Genomic DNA, 25,019 nt, shown 5'->3' with positions numbered 1-25,019 from the left:
AGTCCTCGTGAATAATATGAATATCAGGCCTATGTAAAGCTACGTTGCCACGTTTCTCAGTGTGCACGTTATTCCATTATAAAGTCCCCGTTTCTAGGCCTCAAAAGGGCCCGGACACCAGATTCAGCTCCTGTCTCCTGAAGCCCTCGCTGAGGAGCGATACAGCCCCCACCTGTATCCTCGACCCTTCACTTACTCCCTGCCTCGCAGTGCCCGGCCCAGCCTGGCTCAGTCTCTGAGTCTGCCAAGAATATGTTATAGTTCCAGTTATCAGTTCAGTCCTCCTTCTCTGCATTCCTAAGCTACTGAACTGCATCAATAGTTTCCGTCATTGTCTAGACTTCACGTCTCCACTTTAGAGAAATACTGCATTTAATGGTCATTTAATATTCTTCATCACGCACTACATGTAGAATAATGCATGGTCCAGTCTTAGAATCAAGTTAGCCTTTCCCCCTCCTAACTTCTAGTTTATATTAACATGTTCTCTAAACATCAGATACTAGATACTGTTTAGGTACATGTCGCTCCGACCCTCCAGACTTCAGTCTCTGCTCCTAGCACAGAGTTCATAGCCCCCAGCTTCTCCTAGTAATACGTCATTGCCAGTTTGCGCGCACCACTAGGTTAGAGGTCCCGGCTCCTCAGGTAGCCCCCTCCATGGTTTCCGCCCCATTCATGACATATTCTGTTACGTTTGCATCACATGTCTATGTATACGCCCAGTTACACCTACTTTCGCCCTTATCTTTCGCGACTGCTACGCGTCACACCTATTGCTCCACCCACTGCTACGCCTACTGCAATGTAATGCTATGTGTTTGCGTTATGTATATATGCTCATGTATTGTTATTAAAAGTCAGCGCGCTCATCCCAGATCCAGCACCAGCAGCTGCTGGGCCCTGTCGCCCTGTCATCCTATTCCTATGCAGGTTGACCTGTTCCTGTCCTTATGCTGTATTAAACCTGCAAAACTCCTACTACCTCGAATCTTGACTCTTATTTATTGAGCTATCTGTTATGATATATGTCTAGTCAAAAATAGGGTATTATTTATTTATTTACCACACTGGTCCACTGAAATGGCCCTGGGACACCTTGGAAATCGGACGCTTGTCTGCTAGGTCTTGGACCCCATTCTCGAAAGCGTCCCCTCAGTCTTGAGGATTCTACAAAAGTCTTGGGGGCCCCCGACTCCTGCAGGCTTCCGGTGGGGAGCGGCTGCCATGATTGCTCGCGGAATGACCACGACGGAGCCACGAGATGGTGGTGCTCTCATGCTGACGCCAGCTTCAGTCTGAAACATCCAGAAACAAGGTGGGGCTTTCATCGTTTGGGAAAAAAAAAAGTTTTCATCCAATGAAAAGTGTTATTTTTAGGTCATATGATCAAGCCTTCCATCATTAGGAAACCAAAAGTAAAATGAACCAATGAAAAGTTTTATAAACAAGTCACATGACCTGTTATGCGGCATAGGGTATAAAAAGCGTAGAAAATCCGTTGGCACGTGAGGCGGCGTCAGTAGCGGACCGATGTGCGAATAGGCCGAAGGCAGCACAACGCGCCAAGATCCGGATGGCACCGAGGTGGTGTCTAGCAAGTTGCCGCACTGGTGTGGCCATCCTACAATGCTGAAAGTCGGCGTGGGGCGCCCCGTTGGCCTGTGAGTTCGCGTCAGTAGCGGACCGATGTGCGAATAGGCCGAAGGCAGCAGAACGCGCCAAGATCCGGATGGCACCGAGGTGGTGTCTAGCAAGTTGCCGCACTGGTGTGGCCATCCTACAATGCTGAAAGTCGGCGTGGGGCGCCCCGTTGGCCTGTGAGTTCGCGTCAGTAGCGGACTGATGTGCGAATAGGCCGAAGGCAGCACAACGCGCCAAGATCCGGATGGCACCGAGGTGGTGTCTAGCAAGTTGCCGCACTGGTGTGGCCATCCTACAATGCTGAAAGTCGGCGTGGGGCGCCCCGTTGGCCTGTGAGGTGGCGTCAGTAGCGGACCGATGTGCGAATAGGGCCAAAGGCAGCACAACGCGCCAAGATCCGGATGGCACCGAGGTGGTGTCTAGCAAGTTGCCGCACTGGTGTGGCCATCCTACAATGCTGCGCCGAAAGTCGGCGTGGGGCGCTCCGTTGGCCTGTGAGTTCGCGTCAGTCAGTGGGGGTTGTTTGAGGATCTGACTGCATTGGAAAGCAATGTGATGCTGTGCGTCGCCCCCAAGATGAAGGTTCCTCGGCTGCAGTGGGGCGCCCCTTGGTGTTTCACTCGCTATGCAGCTGAGTTGCGTGCTCACTTGCGGCGAATAGGTCGAAGGCAGCACAACAATATTTTCTGAATAGAAGACACCACAAGGCGCTGAGATTCGGTTGGCACCGAGGTGGTGTCTAGCAAGTTGCCGCACTGGTGTGGCCATCCTACAATCCTGCTCCGAATAACGGCGTGGGGTGCCCGAATGGGGGGGGGAGGCGGCGTGAACGGGCCTTCCCAGGTGGAGGCTCGTCTGCTGTAGTGGGGCGCCCCTTTACCGTTTCAGTTGCCATTCAGCTGAGTTTCGGCCGCTCTTGATGCTACAGCGACAGGCGGCTGCCACAGGACTCTCAAAATGGCGGCCTGTTCTTTGGATTTGGGCCTGGTCCACTAAAATGGCCCTGGGACACCTTAGAACTCGGACGCTCGAATTTTTTTTCCTTTCCTCTACATGCAAAAAAGGTAAATGCCCGGTACGTTACCTGCCTCATCTGCCACGATGTACTCTCCAGAGGAACCGAAAAAAAATATAGTTATGGTAACTATACCATGCATCGTCATATGGAGAGGTGGCACCGATTAATTATAGTGCTGCACAAAAGAGAGATTTGGAGGAGAACCCCCGACCTGCCAGTACATTCACCAAAGAAGTGGCACTGACAGCATCAGAGGCAAGGGAAACGGTCCCAAATATTTAGAAGAACTTTGGAAAGATTAAAATGACATGTTTAGATTGTGGCAAATTAATTTCATGTGGACAGATGAGTGTTACTCTAAGCCCTGATCTCTTGACTGGGTGAGAGTATTCTGCTTAATTCAGAGACTCTGTCCCTCACCACCCCTTGTTGTAAATAATTTTGTCCACCCTAAGCGTGGAAGGGTATACTCAGACATGAGTCCCTTGCTCATTGCACCATCAGGATTCAAGCAAGCCGGGCCGAAGACGGCTGTAATGCCAGAAACCGGTCCCCGGAAGCTTGTTTCCTTCCCAGTGTAAGAATTGGCTTTTGTAGTTTGGTTTGCCCTGTTCCCATCATGCACTGGGACAGGAACAGACTAATTTGCATACAGCCAGGTTCTGAAACTGGGATGGTGCAATGAGCTAAAAAACGGTGTTGGATCTAGCCCTGATCTCTTGACTGGGTGAGAGTATTCTGCTTAATTCAGAGACTCTGTCCCTCACCACCCCTTGTTGTAAATAATTTTGTCCACCCTAAGCGTGGAAGGGTATACTCAGACATGAGTCCCTTGCTCATTGCACCATCAGGATTCAAGCAAGCCGGGCCGAAGACGGCTGTAATGCCAGAAACCGGTCCCCGGAAGCTTGTTTCCTTCCCAGTGTAAGAATTGGCTTTTGTAGTTTGGTTTGCCCTGTTCCCATCATGCACTGGGACAGGAACAGACTAATTTGCATACAGCCAGGTTCTGAAACTGGGATGGTGCAATGAGCTAAAAAACGGTGTTGGATCTAGCCCTGATCTCTTGACTGGGTGAGAGTATTCTGCTTAATTCAGAGACTCTGTCCCTCACCACCCCTTGTTGTAAATAATTTTGTCCACCCTAAGCGTGGAAGGGTATACTCAGACATGAGTCCCTTGCTCATTGCACCATCAGGATTCAAGCAAGCCGGGCCGAAGACGGCTGTAATGCCAGAAACCGGTCCCCGGAAGCTTGTTTCCTTCCCAGTGTAAGAATTGGCTTTTGTAGTTTGGTTTGCCCTGTTCCCATCATGCACTGGGACAGGAACAGACTAATTTGCATACAGCCAGGTTCTGAAACTGGGATGGTGCAATGAGCTAAAAAACGGTGTTGGATCTAGCCCTGATCTCTTGACTGGGTGAGAGTATTCTGCTTAATTCAGAGACTCTGTCCCTCACCACCCCTTGTTGTAAATAAATACTCTAATAAATACAGCATATGAACATCATCATAGTCGATGGTTGGTAGAGACATTTTGACTATATCCTGGACCTGCCCGTCCTCGCCCAAAATGGCGCCGGAATAAATGGGACTCGTAACTCCTTGTTGTGTACTGGTTGCAGAACCTTGAAATCACGAGATACGTATGCAGTTTTGAAGCACATGGCGGGCGGGGACGAGAATTGATTGAATATTTCGACATCCCTAATGATATTAAGTTCTGATGTGTTATTGATTACTGTACTATTGAAAGTTCGAATTAACGTCACCCATGGTACTTGCCCGCAAATGTATATCTAGATAATTTTATTGTAACTGGCTCTGTCGTATTTTAATTATAAAATGTACGTCCACCGATTCCGCAACTGTTAGACACCTTAGTTCTTGCAACCTAATGGCCCGCCCGTTACGTTCCTCTACAGTGTAAATGTCTACTCATCATATACGATTACAGTTTGCTCCGTGGCCGGCCCACGTGGTTATAGGCCCGTATTTGTATACTGACATTTTCACAATAAAGGTTTTTAAAAGAAAACATGGTAGTAGTATTTACATTGGTAAAGTTTTTAATAATAGTCACTGCAAGTGAAATAAAGCAGTCCAATTACATGAAGGGTAAAAGGTATAATACGCAGGAACGCAGTAAAGATAAATGGTCAAGGGCTGTTGTGTTTTCTACTCCTGCAACATAAAGTGATCGATAAGAATCTGATATTCAGGCGTATCGGCGACTAAGACAGTAGGCCGAGCCTCTTTTGCTCAACGGCTCCGTCATGGGACGAAGAAACGCCCTTTTTCTCGAAAAAGGAATATATTTTACTTGAGGACAGTTGTAAATTTTCCGGGAAAGTACATTAGCCTGGAACATTATAACATATGTTTAAGAAAAAATAATGTTCGAAAGTAATAAAAAGCGTAATTTTTAGGTCATATGACCAAGCCTTTCATCATTAGAATAAGAAAAGTAAAATGAACCAATGAAAAGTTTTATTAACAAGTCACATGACCTGTTATGCTTACGTTACGCGCTGCGCGCCGCGCCCCGGATCGCTTCCGGGAAGCTGCGCTTCGCGCACCGGAGCACTTCCGGATGCGCTAACGCGGCGCGTCATATGACGCATTACGCGACAACGCAGGTCCAGAATATAGTCAAAATGTCTCCACCAACCAGCGGTCGGAACACAACCCCTTTCAGCAGGCTAAATAGTTCTGTTAAATGACAACAGAAGGGACAGGCAACAAGAACTATCAGTCAAAGAGGGGAGGGCAAGTTCTTCTCTACCGGGTCACGTTGGGGCGCTACCGGAACTGATCGAATTGGTAGTCTACAGTGTTTCTGGATGTTTCAGACTGAAGCTGGCGTTAGCATGAGAGCACCACCATTTCGTAGCTCCGTCGTGGCCATTCCACGAGCAATCATGCTAGCCGCTCCCCACCAGAAGCCTGCGGGAGACGGGGGCCCCCAAGACTTTTGTAGAATCTTCAAGGCTGAGGGGACGCTTTCGAGAATGGAGCCCAAGCTCTAGCAGACAAGCGTCCGAGTTCCAAGGTGTCGCAGGCCCATTTTAGTGGACCACGCCCAAATCTGAAGAGCCGGCCGCCATTTTGAGAGTCCTGTGGCAGCCGCCTATCGCTGCACCGCAAGAGCGGGAGCAACTCAAGTACATGGTGAGCGAGATGCTGTAGTCGAAAGAGCGGGCGGTAAACAGCTGAATAGCGGAAGAGGCACAGTGTAGCAAAAGCGGGCGGAATGGCAACTGAAACGGTAAAGGGGCGCCCCACTACAGCGTGTCTTTAGGTGAAACGGATTGTGGGACAAGGTCAAGAATGGAAGAGTCACCAAAAGGCAAAAAGTTCCGCTTGACCCCGGGAGCCGGCCACCTATGTCGGGGGCGATCTCAGGCCACACCAGGGCAACACGACTTGCGAAGGGGGCCGGAGCCAAGCGCCCCCTCCGAGTCCGCGCCATGACACCGTCCCTCGGGGGCCTCCGTCAAGCGGTTCAGGGTGGCACCGCATCACATTGTTTTCAAATGCAGTCACGTCCTCAAACAGCCCCCACTTACATTGAGAATAGTGAAGCTGTAGCAAGTGCAAATAGGCTTCAGACAGTGTTACAAGCACTCCTCAAAACTTTGAACCATCAGAGTGCATGAGTTTCATGCTCGATCGATTGAGCTAGCCGGATCAGGCAACAAAAAGTATAAAATAGTTATGTAAATAGTTATTTAATAAAATGTTTTACCCTGTTACTTTGCTGGTGTGTTGTATATATTTGTAATATTTGCATAGAGTTTATCGTTATTTTGGGCGGGGTGGGTGGCGGAGCCGAGCTGTCTTGCACCCATCATGGTGTGGAGTTCAGTTCATCTCACTAGTTTCGTATTTCTCATGAGGGGTTGTTCCTAATGTTTCTATTTTAGCGAGGTCAAAAAGAGATCCCATTAGTGGCCTACTGATTTTGCTCGATTCCTTTTGTTTTTTTACACGATTTTTCGCTATCTGCAAAGACTAAACAGAGTATTGCGACTCTGTGCTTGTTTGTAAATAGAGAATGAACCAAAGAGAACCAATTCTAAAACAGTAAATGCTTGGATAACAATCAATCAAATGGAGAGAGAAGCAGGCACGACGGATTACAACGGGGGCAAAGGCCTGCGTTAACTACCCTTCACTATCTGCAAAGAGAGAGTACTCCTAATAGAAATGAGGGGGGGGGGGCAGCATTCAAAGCAGATCAGTGTGCATAAACACGAAAATGTTTTTTCTTACCACGTACTTGACATTCGACAGCTTATGATATTTGCTATTAAAAAACCATTGAAATTCACTGAAAAAACCACATTTGAGATGTCATCAGTGATGTCATCAGTGATGTCACTGACCATGTCATGAATGATGTAATATGTGACATGATCAGCAGTGGATTGCGGGTGCGCGATATATAGTTAGTACTACTAACTATATATGAATTTCAATGGTTTTGTGTGAGTAAAAAAAGGTTTTTTAAATGCTAATTCCTAACTATATATGGTCTATAACCTATGGTTTTTTCAGTGAATTTTCAAGGTTTTGTAAATGCTAATTCCTAACTATATATGGTCTATAACCTATGGTTTTTTCAGTGAATATATATATATAAAATATATATATATATATATATATATATATATATATATATATATATATATATATATATATATATATATATATATATATATATATCCATAAAAGTTTCCCATGCTTGAGAAAGCCAACGCAGTCAGAGGAGTATCCTTTCTTTATTGCAGGTAGGCAAAAAACAGCGCGTTATTCCTCCAAGTCCAAAACAACGCCAAACATGTTTCGGGCCAACTGCCCTTGATCACTGGCTTCAACACAGACCCCCACAGCTGCTCATATATTAATGTCATTGACTCCGCCTTCGATAACAAGTGCATCCTGGGCAAAGGAGTTCCTAACCATAGTGGGATTTTTTACCGTAGTGGTGGCAGCCGGTTCTGTGTCAACAAACTGCATTCCCCATAGTGAGCTGGCCTGGAGGAAAAACGCAGTGTTCCGCCGTGTATCTGTGCCCACAATAGCTGGAACCTCCGACTCCACAGACCCCTGGTTGTGTAGATGGGTCCGCGGCCAGCGAGAGTATGCGGGGGGCTTTCTCGCGACGAGGAACGCCGCATTTCATATCCAAAAAAGTTTCCAATGCTTGAGAAAGCCAACGCAGTCAGAGGAGTATCCTTTCTTTATTGCAGGTAGGCAAAAAATAGCGCGTTATTCCTCCAAGTCCAAAACAACGCCAAACATGTTTCGGGCCAACTGCCCTTGATCACTGGCTTCAACACAGACTATTGCGGACATAAACTTATACTCCGCCTCAGTGGGCTTGACCACGCCCTTGGCATGCTGGTACTTGAAGTGCCAATTACTACTGCAGTGAGTCGCCGTGCTCAGACACCGCAAATGTCCATAATAACCCCAAGTGGGTGGTGGCACACATGATTACATCTCCGCTGGCACTCTTCTTTCCAACAAATCGGCACCTGACCCTGTAAACTACGGCGTCGGTTGGCGCTGCAGCAGGAGCACTGAACAGGGGCGGCCTTAGGCATGTGCAAGCTGTGCACCTGCACAGGGCCACCAAACCCCAAGGGCCTCCACGCCACTATATATCCTTAATATAGTAATCCTCTGAGGATGGATACATATTTGCGTGGCGGCCCCTGGCAGGGATTTGGTGGCCTCTGGCTCTGTTCCACTTCCAAACACCCTGACCCCGGTCTCCCACCCTCTTCACTGTCCTACGCGCCTGCGTTCCTCCTCTTCCGGGGCCCCCTACCTACGCTCCCTGCCCAGGGCCGCCATGAGCCTAGAGCCGTCCCTGCACTGAAGAACAGTGCTGGGGGCTCTCTCCGCGGCACAGGTATCATGTCCGCAATAGCCGACGCATTTCGTATTCAACTTCTTCAAAGGCAGCGAATGTACGGTATAAGGCACGGCAGTGTATCGGCAACAGCGTTTTCCAATCTTATACTCCGCCTCAGTGGACCACGCCCTTGGGATGCTGGTACTTGAAGTGCCAATTACTACTGCAGTGAGTCGCCGTGCTCAGACACCGCAAATGTCTATAATAATCCCAAGTGGGTGGTGGTACACATGATTACATCTCCGCTGGCACTCTTCTATCCAAAACAAATCGGCGTCGGTTGGCGCTGCAGCAGGAGCGCTGAAGAACAGTGCTGGGGCTCTCTCCGCGGCTCAGGCGCAAGCGGCTATAAATCCTTCACCAAGAAAGCACCTGCTGGAGAAAGGCCCACGTCAGGAAAGTCTATAGCCAACATTCTTTATTGTTGCCTATATATATATATATGCATCTCTCTCTCTCTCTCTCTCTCTCTCTCTCTCTCTCCCTGTTTGAGTTAGCATGGACTTTCTGATTTTTTTAAGTATCTTACCTTTATGGCTGCTTTTACTCTTTATGTGATTTACTATGTTCCTCTATTGTATCCTGCTTCCATATTCTAAGTTAAATGCAGTAATACCGATTTGGTAAATCCGAGCTATAAGAAGCTATGAAATGAATAAACTTTGCATTTTGTATCATTAGTAATTTTCATTTGGATACAACTACACTTTGCAGGTTATCCAGTTCAGTACTAAGGACTGCTCAGTGCCATCCTCTACACAAGCCCTCCTGTGCTGAGAATAGCTCCCCGACGTCCTCGCAACAGAGGAAGGAAATCCCACTGGAGCGAGCACCAGACAGTGGGATTTCCTTTTACTGGATTCAACCTCTAGAGCTCGGGAAGAGCTTAGCCATCCCCTGAGGTTGTCATTTTTTTTATTTTAAATGACAATCAGCATTCATGGCACTCTGTTGTAATTTCAGAGAAGAGTAAAGTGAAATGAGCCAATTGGCTCATTTCACTTTCACATCAGTGCTCAGGGGATATCTCAGCCCCCGAGCACCTATTCAGAAGGGAGAGGTATCCCTTGAAAGAGGAGAATCTCCCCTTTGCAATGGTCTCTAGTGACTCACTGCTTGGGGATCACCACAGCAGGGTGATCCCTAAGCAAGAATCCATCCACTAGAACACCAGGGACTATTTTTTTGAGGGGCCCAACTGCCCCCTTGCAATGGGCTAGTGCTCCTGCATGCCCAAAACGTATTTTTGCCCCCCCCTGTCCCTGGGTTTGCCAGATTGTGGCAAAAGAAACATGTAAGACGCTCCAATGGGGGTTAGAGAAAAAGTAAACTGCCTGAAGATTGCAGTTATGGACCTCTCATTGACTTCAGGGCCTGGGGGACCGGATGCGGGGGATCAACATGGTAGAAGTGGCCTGCACCAGCCTCCGTCACATGATGCCTGCATCCACTCCCTCAGAGCAACTGCCACTTGGTTGGAGGGGGAACATCTCACACCCCATACCTGCATCCACTTCCTCGGAGCAGCTGCCACTTGGTTGGATGGGGAGCCTCCCTCGTCTACCTCCCCCCAGGAGATTGTTGCGGCCCTTTAACTGCTGCCCTTGCTTTGTGGGAAGGACCTGCTCAGGGCTGATCCCGCCAGGTGTTTTAAGTGATGATGGCAGGGGCGGTGCCTGCCGGCTTTGCAGCCCTGACTCACCTTGGTTCTCCACAGACGTAGACTACGTTGGCCGCATCGTGTTACCCGACGTAGAAGAAGCCAGCTGAGGCCCATTGAAGGACACACTTTTCCCAGACCCACCTCTTTGGTCTGATTAGTGTGGATGAACCCTAATCTTACTTTGTTGCGGCTCCATTTCAGGCTCTTGTGTGGGGAGGGGGTGTTCTATTTCTGAGCTATAGATTCCCCCCACACTCACCACTGTGATGCTGTGGGAGGGCAATAATCTGACAGTGGCCATCTTGTGCTCTAATGATACTGGTGTGGTGCCTCCTCAGCCAGAACAGTTTTGCTGCTCATGCTGCCCACACACATCGTGGATCTGGGGAGAAAATGGGCCTACTCCCCCTCATAAACCCACCAACACCTGAAAACTCTCAATATTTGTAAAAGATTACATCATTGGCAGGGATTGTCCGCCATCCTCTCATGCGCAAACGAAAATGGACAGATTTACCAATCCTCAGCTGATGCTTCCAAAACTACCTGCGGGCCTCCAGGGACTTTGACGCCTCTTGACGCAACAGGCACAGAGCTCATCTTACAGGCTATACAAGGAGGAATCAGTTTCGAACACAAAAATTATTATTGTATTTGGTGAAGGCACACTAGATAGATGAATACAGAGATGTTATAACCTCGTGTGCATAGAGGACTGCCTCACAGTGTATTGCCCAGATTAAATGTGTGAACACTGACTACCAGAAGAAATTTAAGTAACAGTACCTCAGATTTACGGTAACACAGGTTTGGTTACTTGAGTTTTTGTTGTATGAGTGTTTGTGTTGCAATTGTCTATGTATATGTATTTGTATGTATTTTATGTCAAAAACATAACCAAAAATAATGATTGAAATTTTTCAAAGATTGTCTCCATGGTATGTGTATTGGGTAAATGAGTTCTTCATATACTGTAATAGTACTTTGGACTATTGATAGGGAAATTTGAGTACCCAATGAATAAGTAACAATAGATATTAGTGCCTCAATGCCACTTTTTCTGTATTGTATGTAGTTTCCTACCCAGGCATAGGAGGGTCATTTGGGTAAACCCCAGTGTTTTTGTAAGCACAGCTATATAAGCTACTTGGGCAACGCTCAAGACCACAGTCAATGAGGTGGGGATAGATGTTAGTCTCCTGCGCCAGGATTGGGCAATGTAGTGGATAGAGCTGTGACGCTGAAGGTCGTAGTACGACAATACTTTCAATTAGCTCAAATTCACCATCCAACTCCTGTCTACATTAGCCAAATCGTTGGAGGAACGTGCACAAGATGCCAAAAACAGAAAAAGTAGAAGCAATTTCCGCTTCATTGATTTTAAGTGAATACATTGAAGGCTCTTCGCCTGAAAAGTTCTATAAGGACTGAATGACATTGTGGCTCCCAGCCAGTCAACTGCTTGCCTTGACAAGGGCCCCCCCAGGACCACCATGGTCAAGGTCCTCAACTATAAAGACACAGACACAATCCTTGAGGGAGCAAGAACGAAAAGGCCCATACCATTTTAATCCACTTGCATCCTCATCTCTCCAGGCTGCACTTGCCTGGTCCAAAAGTATCAGAAAGCTTTTTACTCTGTTAAACAAAATCTCCTGCAATGAACTTTTTCTATATGCTTATGTTCCCATCCAAGCTAATGACCCGCCACAAATCTGTTGGGTTTTTTTCCCGACTCTCTAGAGATGCCATGGGGTTGAGCTGCAGAACGTAAAGATCTCATATGCCATGCACCACCTGCCTTTCTGAGGATTGGAGGTCCCTTGGTTCAGCAGAACCGACACTGGTGCAACCAGCAATAGTGGACGTAGGCAACGGTGCTCTAGATGGCGAAGAAGAGCCTCCGCTGGCACGCTGGGTTCCTCCGATGGAGAAAGGGATCAAGGTGGCAATACTGGAAGAAGGACTGACCGACCACAGTGGACTCCCACTGCCTCCTTGACCTCCAGCTCAGGGGGGAGCCCAGGTCTAGGATGCAGGATGAGGCCCTTTCTGCCACGCCTCCTCCTTAACATCCAATAACAATAGCACATCCACAAGAACATTCGCCCTACCAATGTTTTTTGACTTACATATTGACTAGCCAGCAGCACTATATCCTTTATCTTATACCAGAGGTATTTTTGATGACGAGACACCCTTGTCAAACTTTTTTTGACGTAAGGACCTCCTCCTGACAAAAACCTGGTTCTCCTCATCAACAATCATAAAGGTCCCCAATTCCCACAGCAAATCCTTTTTAAAATGGGGCAATAATATTAAACAGTGTTTAGAAAACCAAAGGTCAGTCAGCGTGGGGGCGTGGTTAAAGGTGTAGTTAAAAACAAAGGACCTTATTTATGGGGAATTTGCGTAGGGCTGCACAGCAAGAAGTCTTCGTGCTGCGCTGCCCTATGCATGTGTGAAAGGCAGGAATGTACCACATTTATGAAATATGGGCATTCCTGTCCTTTCCCCTTGCTTTGGTGCACAAGTTGCTGCCTAGCACCAACATCGGCAGGATAGTTTTTGTGCAGGACGGGGCAACACAAAAACAGCCCGAGAGGTGGTTTCCTTTTTCTATGTTGAAAGAGGGAAGAATGTGGAGAAATGAAAACATTTCTCCTCGTTACGCCTCTACTGAGGACGCATAAGGTTTTGCACTGCCCCATGTTTACTTGATTTTTTAAATCTGGGGCAGCATCAACATCTATGGGTGTTGCTTGGGAACACCCATGCAACGCCCATTGAATGCCTCTGTGACACAGAGTAAGGCAACACAGCGACCTGCGCTGCTTTGTCTTACTCCATATCTATGAGAGCATGCCAAGCCAAAATAAGTGATGCTCTGGCAGCACAAGCCTCTCATAAATAAACCCCAAAATATTCTGTAAGGTTTTCAGGTGTTTCACCATCAGGTAGCTACATATAAAATAATGGGCAGCTTAAATGAAAAAGAAATAAAAAAAGTTGTTACTCAGTAGAAAATGCACTGTAGTACACTATGAAACATTTATTAGTTAATGCATTGCAGAGGTCTGTGTGTAACCAGAGAGCCATAGAATTAAATCTTGGTTGGTGCAGTGTAGAATAGTGACATTTCTAGTGCCAATAGGTCACAGCCTTTGACAGAAAGCACTGTGAACATCTAAGTCATTATTTTATACTTGCATTACACACAGTATGAGTTAGACTGCTACAAAATGTGCAATATTTTTATGATAAAATGATGCTTCCAAAATGTAGATTTTAGTAATACCAGAGCATATGGGATTTTCATTACTATCCCTTCAACACCTCCTTATGGGTACTCAGCGGTGTGTAAATATAATTATGATTTAAAACACGCACTTCACAGCGCAGCTGTTGACTCTTTGCACAACCACTCAAAAAACCAGCATCTTTATCATCACACAGCTTGGAGTGATTCGAACAATTAAAGACCAAACTGGCGACCAAGCACCCTTTAAACTATCAGGTTAACTCATAGTGACATTTGCATTTCATTCAGGCAAGCAGGCACCCAGTCACAAACGCTTTTCATAGCACAGGAGACTCAATTAATGAAACTTCAGCAGAAGCATTTTAACGATCTGAGTTAACCGTCCAGGGACGGTTGTCTTTTTCCGAAAACAAGAGCAGACCTTTTGTATTCAGGCACGAGTAAGGCTGGAGAATGCACGCCCCTACTTTCCAGGACTCCACGGCCCCCCCTATGGGTCATGCCCCACAGATTGAAGAACTCTGCCTTACATAATATTTGTTGGGAGGGCTCTGCTTTACCACACCACCTGTCGTTTACTTCTATAATGGTGCTCGGAAGACAGATGGTTCCAGTTTTGAATAGTACAGTGGGGGTTGCAAGAGGGCTAATTGGGGGTTTGGTTGTTTTCTTTTATCGCTTTTCTCCTTTTTGTTCTACTCACACAGTATGCATATCCTCTTTGACTTAAACGCTACACACACACCTTCTCCATTCTCTTCCATTGTTGGCCAAGGAACTTGCTCAGCCAGACATTTCCACAGCTACTCTCCTTCTGTGGCCACCCCAGATCAATGGTAATATTTAGTATCATGAAGTGGAATGTCAACAGCCTTAGCAATCACAATAAAAGAAGCGCAGAGCTTCGCTTCGCCAAACGTCATTCTCCTGCAATGCTACACTTTTAGAAGAGCAAAAGACACATGAATGATGGACGAAACGAAGAATAAATCAAAACATTCACCCCAAACTGGGGTGGCGTGGTGAGCAAAAGAACGATGGATGAAACCCAGATCTTTGTGACTGGGGGTGAATGTTTGCATTGTTCGGCATTCTGTCCATCATCTGTTCCTTACACTTTTAGTAGAAGCGCCTCCTGGGAACCCAGATTCCCGCTCTGGCCTGGTTCATGTATGGAAGAGTTTTTCATGCCGGCTGTGAACAATTATGTTGCAGGTTGACTGGGGTGAGAATTCTGGTGAAGCAATAGCCGTAATCTCTTGCAGGGTGAACCACAAAACAAATCACAGAAAAAACCACTGAATCAAACTGCTTAACTCTCGGTAGCTTGGCAAAAAAAGCAGTTAAGTTTAACTTACAGACAATGTGTAAAGTATTTATGCAGCACACAAACTGTAATAAAGTGAAAACACAAGTAAAGAAAAATCCCAAAATAATTTGGAAAAATAGAGTACATTTTAAAAAGTATTTGACACCAAAAGGACAAAACTCCAATCAGTAGAAATGGAGTTATGAATTTTACAAGTTTTTAGCAAAAACTAGCACCTAAAACATCAAAAGCTGCAACATCTAGTCAAACTGGGTCAGGGTCAAAGTCAGAAAATATTACCGACTGCAATGGAGTGCGCTTCAGATACAAGAAGTCGATTGGGTCTGGTCACTGCTTACTTTTGGACCCCGAAAAAATTCTGAGAAAAAGTGTCTGAGAAGGTAAAGTTCAGAGGGGCAAGGCTGCAGGAAGTACTTGGGGAGGAAGCTTCACCATCGGATGGCCTTGGGTCAAAGCCGCAGGAAAGATTTTAACATTCAAACTTAGTCACTGAAATGGAAGTCGAGAATCACCAGTGGGACGAGTCAGAGGGCAGTTCCATGAGGTCAAATACCCTTTTGGTGAAGGATCTGACCTGGTTGATTTAAGAAACTGCTTAAAACCTGGTTATTCCGCAACTAGGGGTGCTTGGAAAGGTAGATGGAGACTATTAGTGCCTGGACACTCTTGCTGAGGAGCCTTGCGCTCTATAAATGTGCTCAGTCTAACCCTGGGCATAGCACTACGCTACGCTTGCGTAGTTTGCTCAACTTCGTACTACGCGAACTGCACGTAGCACAGTGCAAGCACACGTAGCACAGCAGTCATTTTTTGCTTGCTCGCGGTCCTCAACGTCATGTTGGCGACCATGAGCAAGCAAAATGACATCCTGGCGAGACTTTTTCCTCGTTCGCGATGAGCAACATCAAGGCACAAAGGGCAGGAAAATTACAACTGTCTATGTATACAAAAGTGATGGATGAAGTGCTTGAATTAATCTCAGCCACTGGTAATTACTCGGGCCGCACCCTAGTCCATAGTCATTTTGCACACCATGCCACCTCACTTTGGACCAAGTCACAAGCAAATCAGTCTTGACCCTGCTCCAATAGCAAATGTCCAGCCAGAACTGCCAAGACAGGTCTTACCTGAACACGAACACAAGCAATCCAAGACCGGTTTCGCTTTTGTTATGGGCTCATCAGTCGTATACATTTTGGTTCCAGTGACACAGTGGGCACAGGACACATGTCTGGGCATTACGGTCCCACTTAGGGCACTATATGAAAGTATTCAAAAGTGATGGATGAAATGCTTGATTAAACTCAGCCACTGTAATCCTGGCTGATGAGTGGTGATACCCTGAAACCAGTCATAAGATGCTTATTTCTGGTCCGGGGAGGACCTGGCCGGGCAGTTCAGGGTCAAGACTGATTTGCATATGACTTGGTCCAAACTGGAATGGGGGGGTGAGGAGCAAAACAACAATGGAGGTAAGCCCAGATCTCTGTACTGGGGGTGAATGTTTGACATTGTTCACCATTCTGTCCAGCAATTGTTCTTTCTGCAACTTATTAAAAGTAACATTTTCAAAATTGTAATAAAAAAGTCTGACTTTACCATGAAAGAGGGTTTATCAATACAATTTTATAGGTACCAAGCAGGACATATATACCTATTCCCAATTTGGATTTACAGCTTATTAAATGAAATAAGTAATCCCCAATGTCATCCTATGGGGCGGGTAGGCCTCACAGGAGTGATACCAGGATATGTAAAACTTAAAAGTAAATGTCTAATCTTTTAATTACACATTACCCTGCCCTATAGGCTACCTAGGGCCTACTTTATGATTATGTGTAAGTGCTGAAAGAGGAGTTTGAGACTTGGCAAGGGTGTTTACATTCAAACAGATAGGGCTTTGGGGAAACCCAAATACCCCATGAAGGGTAGAGAGATCCTTCCTACATGAAAGGAGAGGGGATCGATGCTCCCATCACCATAACTTAAATACGCAAAGTGGGTATCCACTCACTGAAATTTAGAAGGCTGGAGAGAGAAAGGGAAACAGTAAGTATCTGAGATATTACCACCTAAACTAGTACAACCCTCACCCACTCTAATGATGGCATGCTTCATCTTCGGATTCACCCGGACTCCTAAAGGTCAGGATGGGCTCGATGGTAGTCCAGGGAGCATTTAAACGACAGATTGTCTTACTGTTTTAGGTTTTTTTTAGCATTAGGATAAAACTCCCTGGTTCACCCCAGGTATTCCTTTATTTGTGAGGTGAATGGGGATATTAGAAACAAAAAAGGAGAGGGGCAATCAGGATGTTGTGGTCTATTGACCCTAAGCTCCATGTGCCAACATGTTTCTGCCCTACTCTATTTGCCGGTCTGGGGCATTCATCAGGGCGTTTTCAGAATTGTGACTTAAAATCCAACATTACCATTAAAGAGATTTTTAAAGTAAAATTAATTAGCCAACAATCTTGAAATTCCTATTTGCTCCCAATTGAAAGTTATCACTTAATAAATGTAATGAGGTAACCCCCTGTTATCCTATGGGAGAGGCAGGTCTTGCAGTATTGAAAAACGAACTTAAGAGTTTTTTACTACTAGGACATGTAAAAGTTAAAAGTACATGTCCAAAGTTTTAAATACACTGCACCCTGGGGTGAGTTATGTTAATTAAAAAAGAAGGTCCAGGCCTGGCAAAAGGTTTGTTTTACCAGGTCAAAATGACAGTTTAAAATTGCACACACAGACTTTAATGGCAGGCCTGAAACATATTTAAATGGCTACTTAGGTAGGTGGCACAATCAATGCTGCAGGTCCACTAGTATCATTTAATTTACAGGCCCTGGACATAGGCAGAACCACTTTACTAGAGACTTCCAAGTAAATTAAATGTGTCAATTGGGTGTAAGCCAAACACTTTATCAATGGTTAGCAGTGGTAACATGCGCACAGTCCTAAGTCCAGCAAATTAAATGTCTGCCAAAACAGGAGGATTGAAGGCAAAAAGGTTAGTAGAAAAACCCGCCAATGATGTCAGTTCCAACACTGCCCAGAGAGGCCACTTGAGGGAACAACAAATATGACCACCCTGCACATCTTCAAACACCATTCAATACCCTCCTATGAGATATTTGCTTAAAAGGGATCAACAATTATTATTACAGAAATAGCCTATCTGTCACTGAATATAAAACCGTACAGCAAAAAAGTGTAATTGTGATGGATTTAATGATATCTGCTTTATGCAATATTTGCTTGCACACGTACCACTACTGTAGAAGTCGTTCCTGCAATGGCAACCTTCAACACCATTGATCATCCTGCATTCTTCTTCTTCAGTACAGTCAGAGCATCCAGGTGAACGATAATTTGGATCTGTATTAGAAAAAATATAACTTTTTAAAATGTTTATGGTAACTTTAAAAAAAAATCTGTTTAGATCATACTTTCATTGGTAAAACATAATACATAAATTCTAACCAACATTCTTCTGACACTAGCAGGCCATGTTTGAAAATTGATTTTTCCTGACCAGCAGCCCCCACCGGCTTTTCGAAACCACCATGATTTCATCTTGTTATGCAAAAGAGCCTAACGGAAAGAATTATTTTTGCATGGCTTATGTATATGAAACAATATACATTCACATTGAGCTACGCCTTTGATAATAACAGTACCTCAATGTGTGCGAAGTGACAAACCCAACATCCGAGCACAGAAAACTGATGCTATAATAGGGACTTGCACTGTCCCTTTAGGAAGACAAAAAGTAGAGTTGTGCTGGATGTACTCTCTCTGGAGGCAATTCTCTTTTTCTGTGGAGATGATCTCAAGCTAATTAAGCAAATGCTTTAGCTATCATTACAATTCTGTTGCAAAGACTCAGCTTGCTCCTACACTTATTCTTCAACCTAAGCATTCTGCTGTATGTAAGAGTCTCATCTACCAACCCGGTACTCCCTTAGAGCCACTAGCTTTCTGGCCCAACCAGTAAATACATCAATGAGGTGCCAAACAGGAAACATCTAAACAAGTAGCCAGGGCTGCAACTCAAAGTCTGTGAGATAACACCACAGCCTTTGTGGTGAACCAATAGACTATGGTCTTCTTGCAAAAGTTAAAGAAATTCCACTGAACATTCTTTAAATGACCTTCCACAATGCTGTGCACTCCAAATGCATGTCATATGATATGCAGAATATTACTGTACAGGGCATATCATAAAAATCTTTTATGTATGTCCCAGATTTCACATATAATAACCTAATGAATCCTGAAGTTCAGGAATTTCCCTGGTGCCTTATTTACCCATTTATAGGCCATCACAATCACTGTCAAAAGGATCAGTCAGCAGGTATTCACTTTTATAACAGAAGTCCTTTCGTTCAAGGCCTTTCAGTTAGTGAGCACATTCCACTGCTAAATGTTTAATGACAAGAGGTTACTCCTTAGTGCTCTGACCATGTGACCTGTATTCGAAAAGGGAAAAATAATGAAAGACCATTGTGTAAGTTACAACAGCTCTTTGGTAAACATCAATACGCTAGGCTCTGTAAAAACACTGGCAGCTGCTTCAAGAAATGTATGAGATTGTCTCAAAAGATTTCTTTATGCCTTCTTTTAAATCAATTGCCTGCCCACTTGTGCTTCTGACATGAACAAAAGCCACACTGACATTTAAAGCAAACACATCATGCACTGCTAATAAACTCACATAGTGCTTCCTTTATGACATGTTCTTTTTTTTAAAAAAGGGATAAGAATGTGGGTTGAGCCTTTGCTGTGGAATGAGAGCAGTACCTATGGATTACATACAGCAGATAGCCAAAGGGGTAAGCACACGTGGGAGAGCTGGGTGTAGTAACTGCCCGAAGTCAATGATGGGAGCACAAGTTATAGTTAGTTGACTAAACTATAATTGGTGCATTTCAGTGCTTTTTGTGATTTTTTACTTTAGCTATCGCCAGTAGGTATTTATCGTTAGGACCAAAGGTTCCATGGGAAGCTTTTTTTTTGCAGATAACTTTGGTACAGTTGAGGAATTTTCATGAAATTTTCAAAAAACATCCCTTTTTTAGTTCAGCTGGGCCAAGAAAAAAGGGGGTTCCCAAAACGTGTTTTTTCCATGTTATGTCAATGGGGATTTTTCATTTTTTACATGACTACAGCCTGAACTGCTGAATGGAATTACACCAAATTTGCCAGAAAGCTAAATGTTGGTCCAGAAAGCGTGATTTGGTGTAAATCCGTTCAGTAGTTTCAGAGTTATAAAAGTTTTAAAAATAAAGAGATCTGGGGCCACACGTCCTTACAGTGGACTTGCGGATCCAACCAAAATTTGATTGGCTGCCAACACTTCAATTACAAAGTATTGGCAGCCATCTTCAAGCCGAGTCCCACATAAAAAGTAAAAAGTAAAGAAAGAATGAAATGGGGGCCGGGTAGGAATACCCTGATCCCCCAAATATAGTGTGGGTGTCCCAAAGGGATGCCACTGGGGTTTAAAAGCATTTTAAATGTATTTTTGGACCCGCAAATCCACAGAAAGATTTCTTTTTAAAAAGACGCTCAGGCTCCCGTGCATCATTTTCATTAAGCCTCGGGGTGTTGGGTGGGACAAATTCAGGGGGTAAGATTTCTAATAATGTGGGGGTTGCCCATGCGGCACTGCCCACACCGCGGCGTCTGCCACCTCCACAGGGTAACCAAGTAAACTGATGCAGTGGACTGCCACCCCCGAAACTTTATCAAAAATGGAAGCGGAAGGCAGTGCGGACCCCGGGGCCTGAAACATACATTTTGAGGGGGCGCATGGACCCCCAGGCAGCCCCATGCAGCCCCAGGACCACCCCCTCCCCAGAGCTTTATTCAAAATAAATGGGGGAGGGGCGCATCCCCCCCACAGCCATGGGGACTGCCACCTCCGTGGGGCAATAAATATAGAAATGTGGGCCCCCACACAGCCCCAGGGACTGCCACCTCCCCAGGGTAATAAATAACACAAAGGTGGGGGGCCCTGTGAGGTCCCCCGGCAGCCCCAGGGCCCACCACCTCTCCAGTACTATGAAATATTAAAGTGCAGGGGCTATGCACCCCCACCCGCAGCCCCAGGGACCAACACCTCCCTGGAGCATAAAATAGAATTGGGGGCAGTGCGGACCCCCCTGCAGCCCTGGGGACGGCTTCCTTCCTGGGCAATAACATTCACAAATGCAAGGGCCCCGCCCAGTCTCGGGGACTGCCACCTCCTTGGGGCTTTAAATAGTAGTAAGTGCAGGGGCTGCGGGGGGCCACCACCTGCCCGGGGCAATTAGTAATAGAGTTGTCCCGCAGCAACAGGGACCACCATCTCCTTGATACTCAAATAATATATATGGAGGGGGTCCATTGTGGACTCCCAGTCCCGGGGACCATCACCTATCCAGGACAAATTAGAACAATAGTGCTGTTCCTGATCATGTCAATCAATCAATCAATCAATCAATATACTTTATTTGACTCAAAAAGAGCCATAAGAGATTACTTACATACATTTACATTAAAACAAATTGTCATCAGCAAAAAATACAGATTTGTTAAAAGTGCTTAGTATTTGCTACGAATCTTAACAACAATAAAAAGATAGTTTAAAATACTATGTATAATCTCTGTAGCTCCAAGGGAAAGTAAATATTCCATTGCCAATTCATGAGCTCTAATCCCTGCTGCAAATAGTAATGGACGAATAGACTGACTCTTCTGGAGTGTATAAAATCTACAAAATAAGATAAAGTGCATAGTGCTTTGACATGAAAAACTGTCACAGGGGCAGAAGGGGAGTAATGTGAACCATGAGCCCTGAATAGGGGAAGCAACCAAAAAAATGTCAGTTTTTAAATGGAGTCTGGTCAGCAAAAATGTCCGACTTTCGTTAAGATCTATTTTACAGATAAATGGCAAGTTGTCTTTGTGGCTGAAAAAAAGACTCTGAATGTCCGGTAGAAGTACAGTTTGGGCTTATTCACTCAAGGCTTTGATAAAAAAAAGTGATTTGATTTTGTCAGATGAAACATTTCTCAGGGTATTAGGATTTGTATAGTATTTTGGGACCCGCAGCTTGGTAAAGCTCATTGCATTAAACTTTACCCAGGCTATATCTAAGCTGTTATCCAACTTCATACAGTCTGCCAATATTGTCCTACAAAGAACAGCCTCTGAATTGTTCCAAGTTCTGACCCATAACAACAATCACTGATCATGTCATGAGTGATGTAATATGTGAGGTCATAAGCAGTGCATTGTGGAGGTGCGAGTTATAGTTGGCTCAGTTAACTATTGCTGCTGAATTTCACAGGTTTTGTACGGGTGAAATGTCATCCTAACTATAACGTCCCTGTAACCTTTGTTTTTTTTCAGTGAATATAAATATATCAAGGTAGCTATGACTACCAAAATGGGTAGACAAGACCGCTTCAGCCTTCAAGACATTGGTGATTTTAACAGCGTCCTGCGCCTTCATGATTTGGTGGAGTTTTCTGGAAGATATATATGTTTTTCACGACTCAATTATTCAACTCACTGTGTCGACAGGAATCAAAAAAGGCACCGCAGGGTTGTCATTCTTTTGATTTTATTATTTAATCACCAGTGCATTACACAAGGGACAGTAGACACGTTTCGGAGCGTGCCTTCCACAGGATTAGAGAGTCCTTCCGTCCAGCTTACCCTTTCACAAGTGCCCATGACCTTAGTCCATCATCCATTTTTACATTTAAAAAACATTACTATACTGCACATTATCATTTCCTTTTTCTCCTTGTCAAATAGTTTTCCCCTAGTGACATTTCAATTTCATGTAATGTACATTAGATTACAATGTATTACTTGTCTTAGTTTTCACATATCGGGCGGAAAGATGGCAGCAGAATTACATTTTCCTTTTTTCCTTTTTCAAAGGCTCATTCCTCTTTGTGTCAATTTCAAGTTACAGTTTGATGATAAAGAAACTTCTTAAACAATGCAATTGTGTTTGTTAACATTCAGATTTAGTAATTTATAGTAAGGCACTTTTTATACAATTCAGAAGATGAGGCAGGAGGGAACAGGAAAGTGAGTCAGAGGGAAAGAATGGATGGTTACATTAGATTGCATTCAGAAAGATTTATAGATTTCATTTAAAGAAGCATCATTTTTTCTATTAAAAGTAAAGTGCAAGTGCATTAGCTAATTTGTATAACTTATAAGCAATAAATTACAAAGCAGCACCCGATAGACAAAAGTCCTCAAACAGTAATTCATATGTTTGATATGAACAGCAAGGTGTCCTGAACTAAAGTGCTAGTGTGTTAATTCAAATCAACATTTTAAATAAAGGACTAGCCTAATATATTGTAAAGTGTATGTGTATAAGCAGCTTCTATGAATTGCTTTTTGCGATTCCCTGAGAATTAGTGTAACGAGCAATTGTCCAGAAGATTATTTGCCTTATACACAGCTAATTTCAATTTACAATTCCTATCCGGTTTCAAGCAATCTCAAATCATCTCCTAAAGTACATGTGCTTCAGCAGTACTTTGTAGCATGGCTATTAAGCCTTTCCTTTTTATATTCATCCAATGTCAAAGAAATAACCCCTCTATATTTTTTTTACTAACCACACCCATTAACTTATGCAAATCACAAACACACTCTGTAATATAATATTTACATCCTTTACATAAAGTCCTGGAACTCAACATAAGTTCAGTATTCTAGCTGATGCAGTTGGAAACAGTACTAAAGGTGTACATGTAATTCTGCATCCAGGTTATGGCCCATAGGTATTTCTGTTCCCATTTGGATTATCAATCTTGATTCCATTCATCTTAATATTAACTGTCTGTTTCCACTTCTATAATTTTTCTTTATATGCTTAATCCCAAAGTATTGCAAATTATTGATGTCACCTTGATGTTCTTCCTGTTGCATTATGTTGTCTTCCTGTGTCCTTTGAGCAAATATGCATATTGTTCATGGAAATATATAACGAAACAACATCAATCGTAGCCATCAGATACAAGTCCTTCAAGGGCATATTTAAAATGTTGTTTAAAAATTCCATGGAGTCCCGTCGATAGGATGGGAGGGCTATCACACATGGTGCTGGAAAGAGATCCATGTACCTTAGGTATTTTCGAAGAGTGAATTCACCAAACTGACTTAAGGATGTCCTGATTCCCCTCCTCTCATGTCCCCTTCTCACCTCCGCACTCCAGTGTCAGGGAAAATCCTCTTTTGGCGCAGAAGCGAGCAGGTCATGCTCCCATCTTTAAATCCACTAAAAAACCGCTGAGCATGGGAGCCTCCAACCCTGCAGGGCAGCTTTGTTACAACAGGCACAGATCAGCCTGTCATTAAAACAACAACAGAATGTCGAAGCCCAATTCGGAACAACAGTGCTTTATTTCCAAATTTAAATGCAGCATGCTTTCAGGTCTTTTCCAATACGCGTTTCGGCTGCAAGTGAGCCTTGATCACAGGTGAGGCTGCTTTCCTGTAAGGTGACTACGTGCTGATTTGTTCATTTCAGGCTGTCACGAGACTCCTGTAGTACAAAGGAATACATATTCCGGAACGCACTGTAATTATAAAATATTCATTGTCCACTGCAGTATGTCTTCAAATAAAACATAAATATGTCCAAAACATTGCAGTTGACTGTTTATAAATTCATGGCAGTGCATTCATGAAGGAAATGCCACCAAAAAGAAAGAACCACTCGCACTTTCGAAACTGCCTGGCACAGCAAAACATAGTGATTTTCAAGTCTAGCCTTTGAAGCTGCTGTCTTGTATTTTGTACATTGTACATTGTCTAGAAAGTTGAGAGGAGAGGGGAAATCCTCTTTTGACGCAGAAGTGAGCGGGTCATGTTTCCATCCGTGCATAAATAATAGAAATAGCCGTAGAACCAAGTTTTGTTCAGTGTGTCAAAAGTTATATTGTCGTTCCATTTCGACCCTAAACATCCTTATTCAGATGAAATCTTTCTTTTACTTTTACTTTGTACTCTGTGTTTTGCAAATAACACTTCTACAATTTTGTATAAAAAAATATAATACGGTCTACTCATTTAATGCAACTAAAATCCTACATTTCTTATAAAAAATCTCTTAAATCAAATTCCATAAATACATATATTAAAAAAGACAATAAA

General features: G+C 44.3%; 1 protein-coding gene across 1 annotated transcript in view; it reads right to left on the bottom strand.

The window, feature by feature from the left end:
• LOC144786128 (uromodulin-like) overlaps nt 1-25,019 on the bottom strand; it is a 649,354-nt gene that overhangs the window by 153,940 nt on the left and 470,395 nt on the right. Inside the window, exon 12 of the mRNA XM_078665094.1 lies at nt 18,114-18,221. Coding sequence (XP_078521220.1) covers nt 18,114-18,221 — 108 coding nt within the window. The remainder of the gene's footprint in view (nt 1-18,113; nt 18,222-25,019) is intronic.

This window comes from Lissotriton helveticus, chromosome 10, assembly GCF_964261635.1.
Source record: "Lissotriton helveticus chromosome 10, aLisHel1.1, whole genome shotgun sequence".
Lineage (NCBI taxonomy): Eukaryota > Metazoa > Chordata > Amphibia > Caudata > Salamandridae > Lissotriton > Lissotriton helveticus.
The sequence above is the reverse complement of the archived record's forward strand: the minus strand, read 5'-3'. Positions and strand labels throughout refer to the sequence as shown.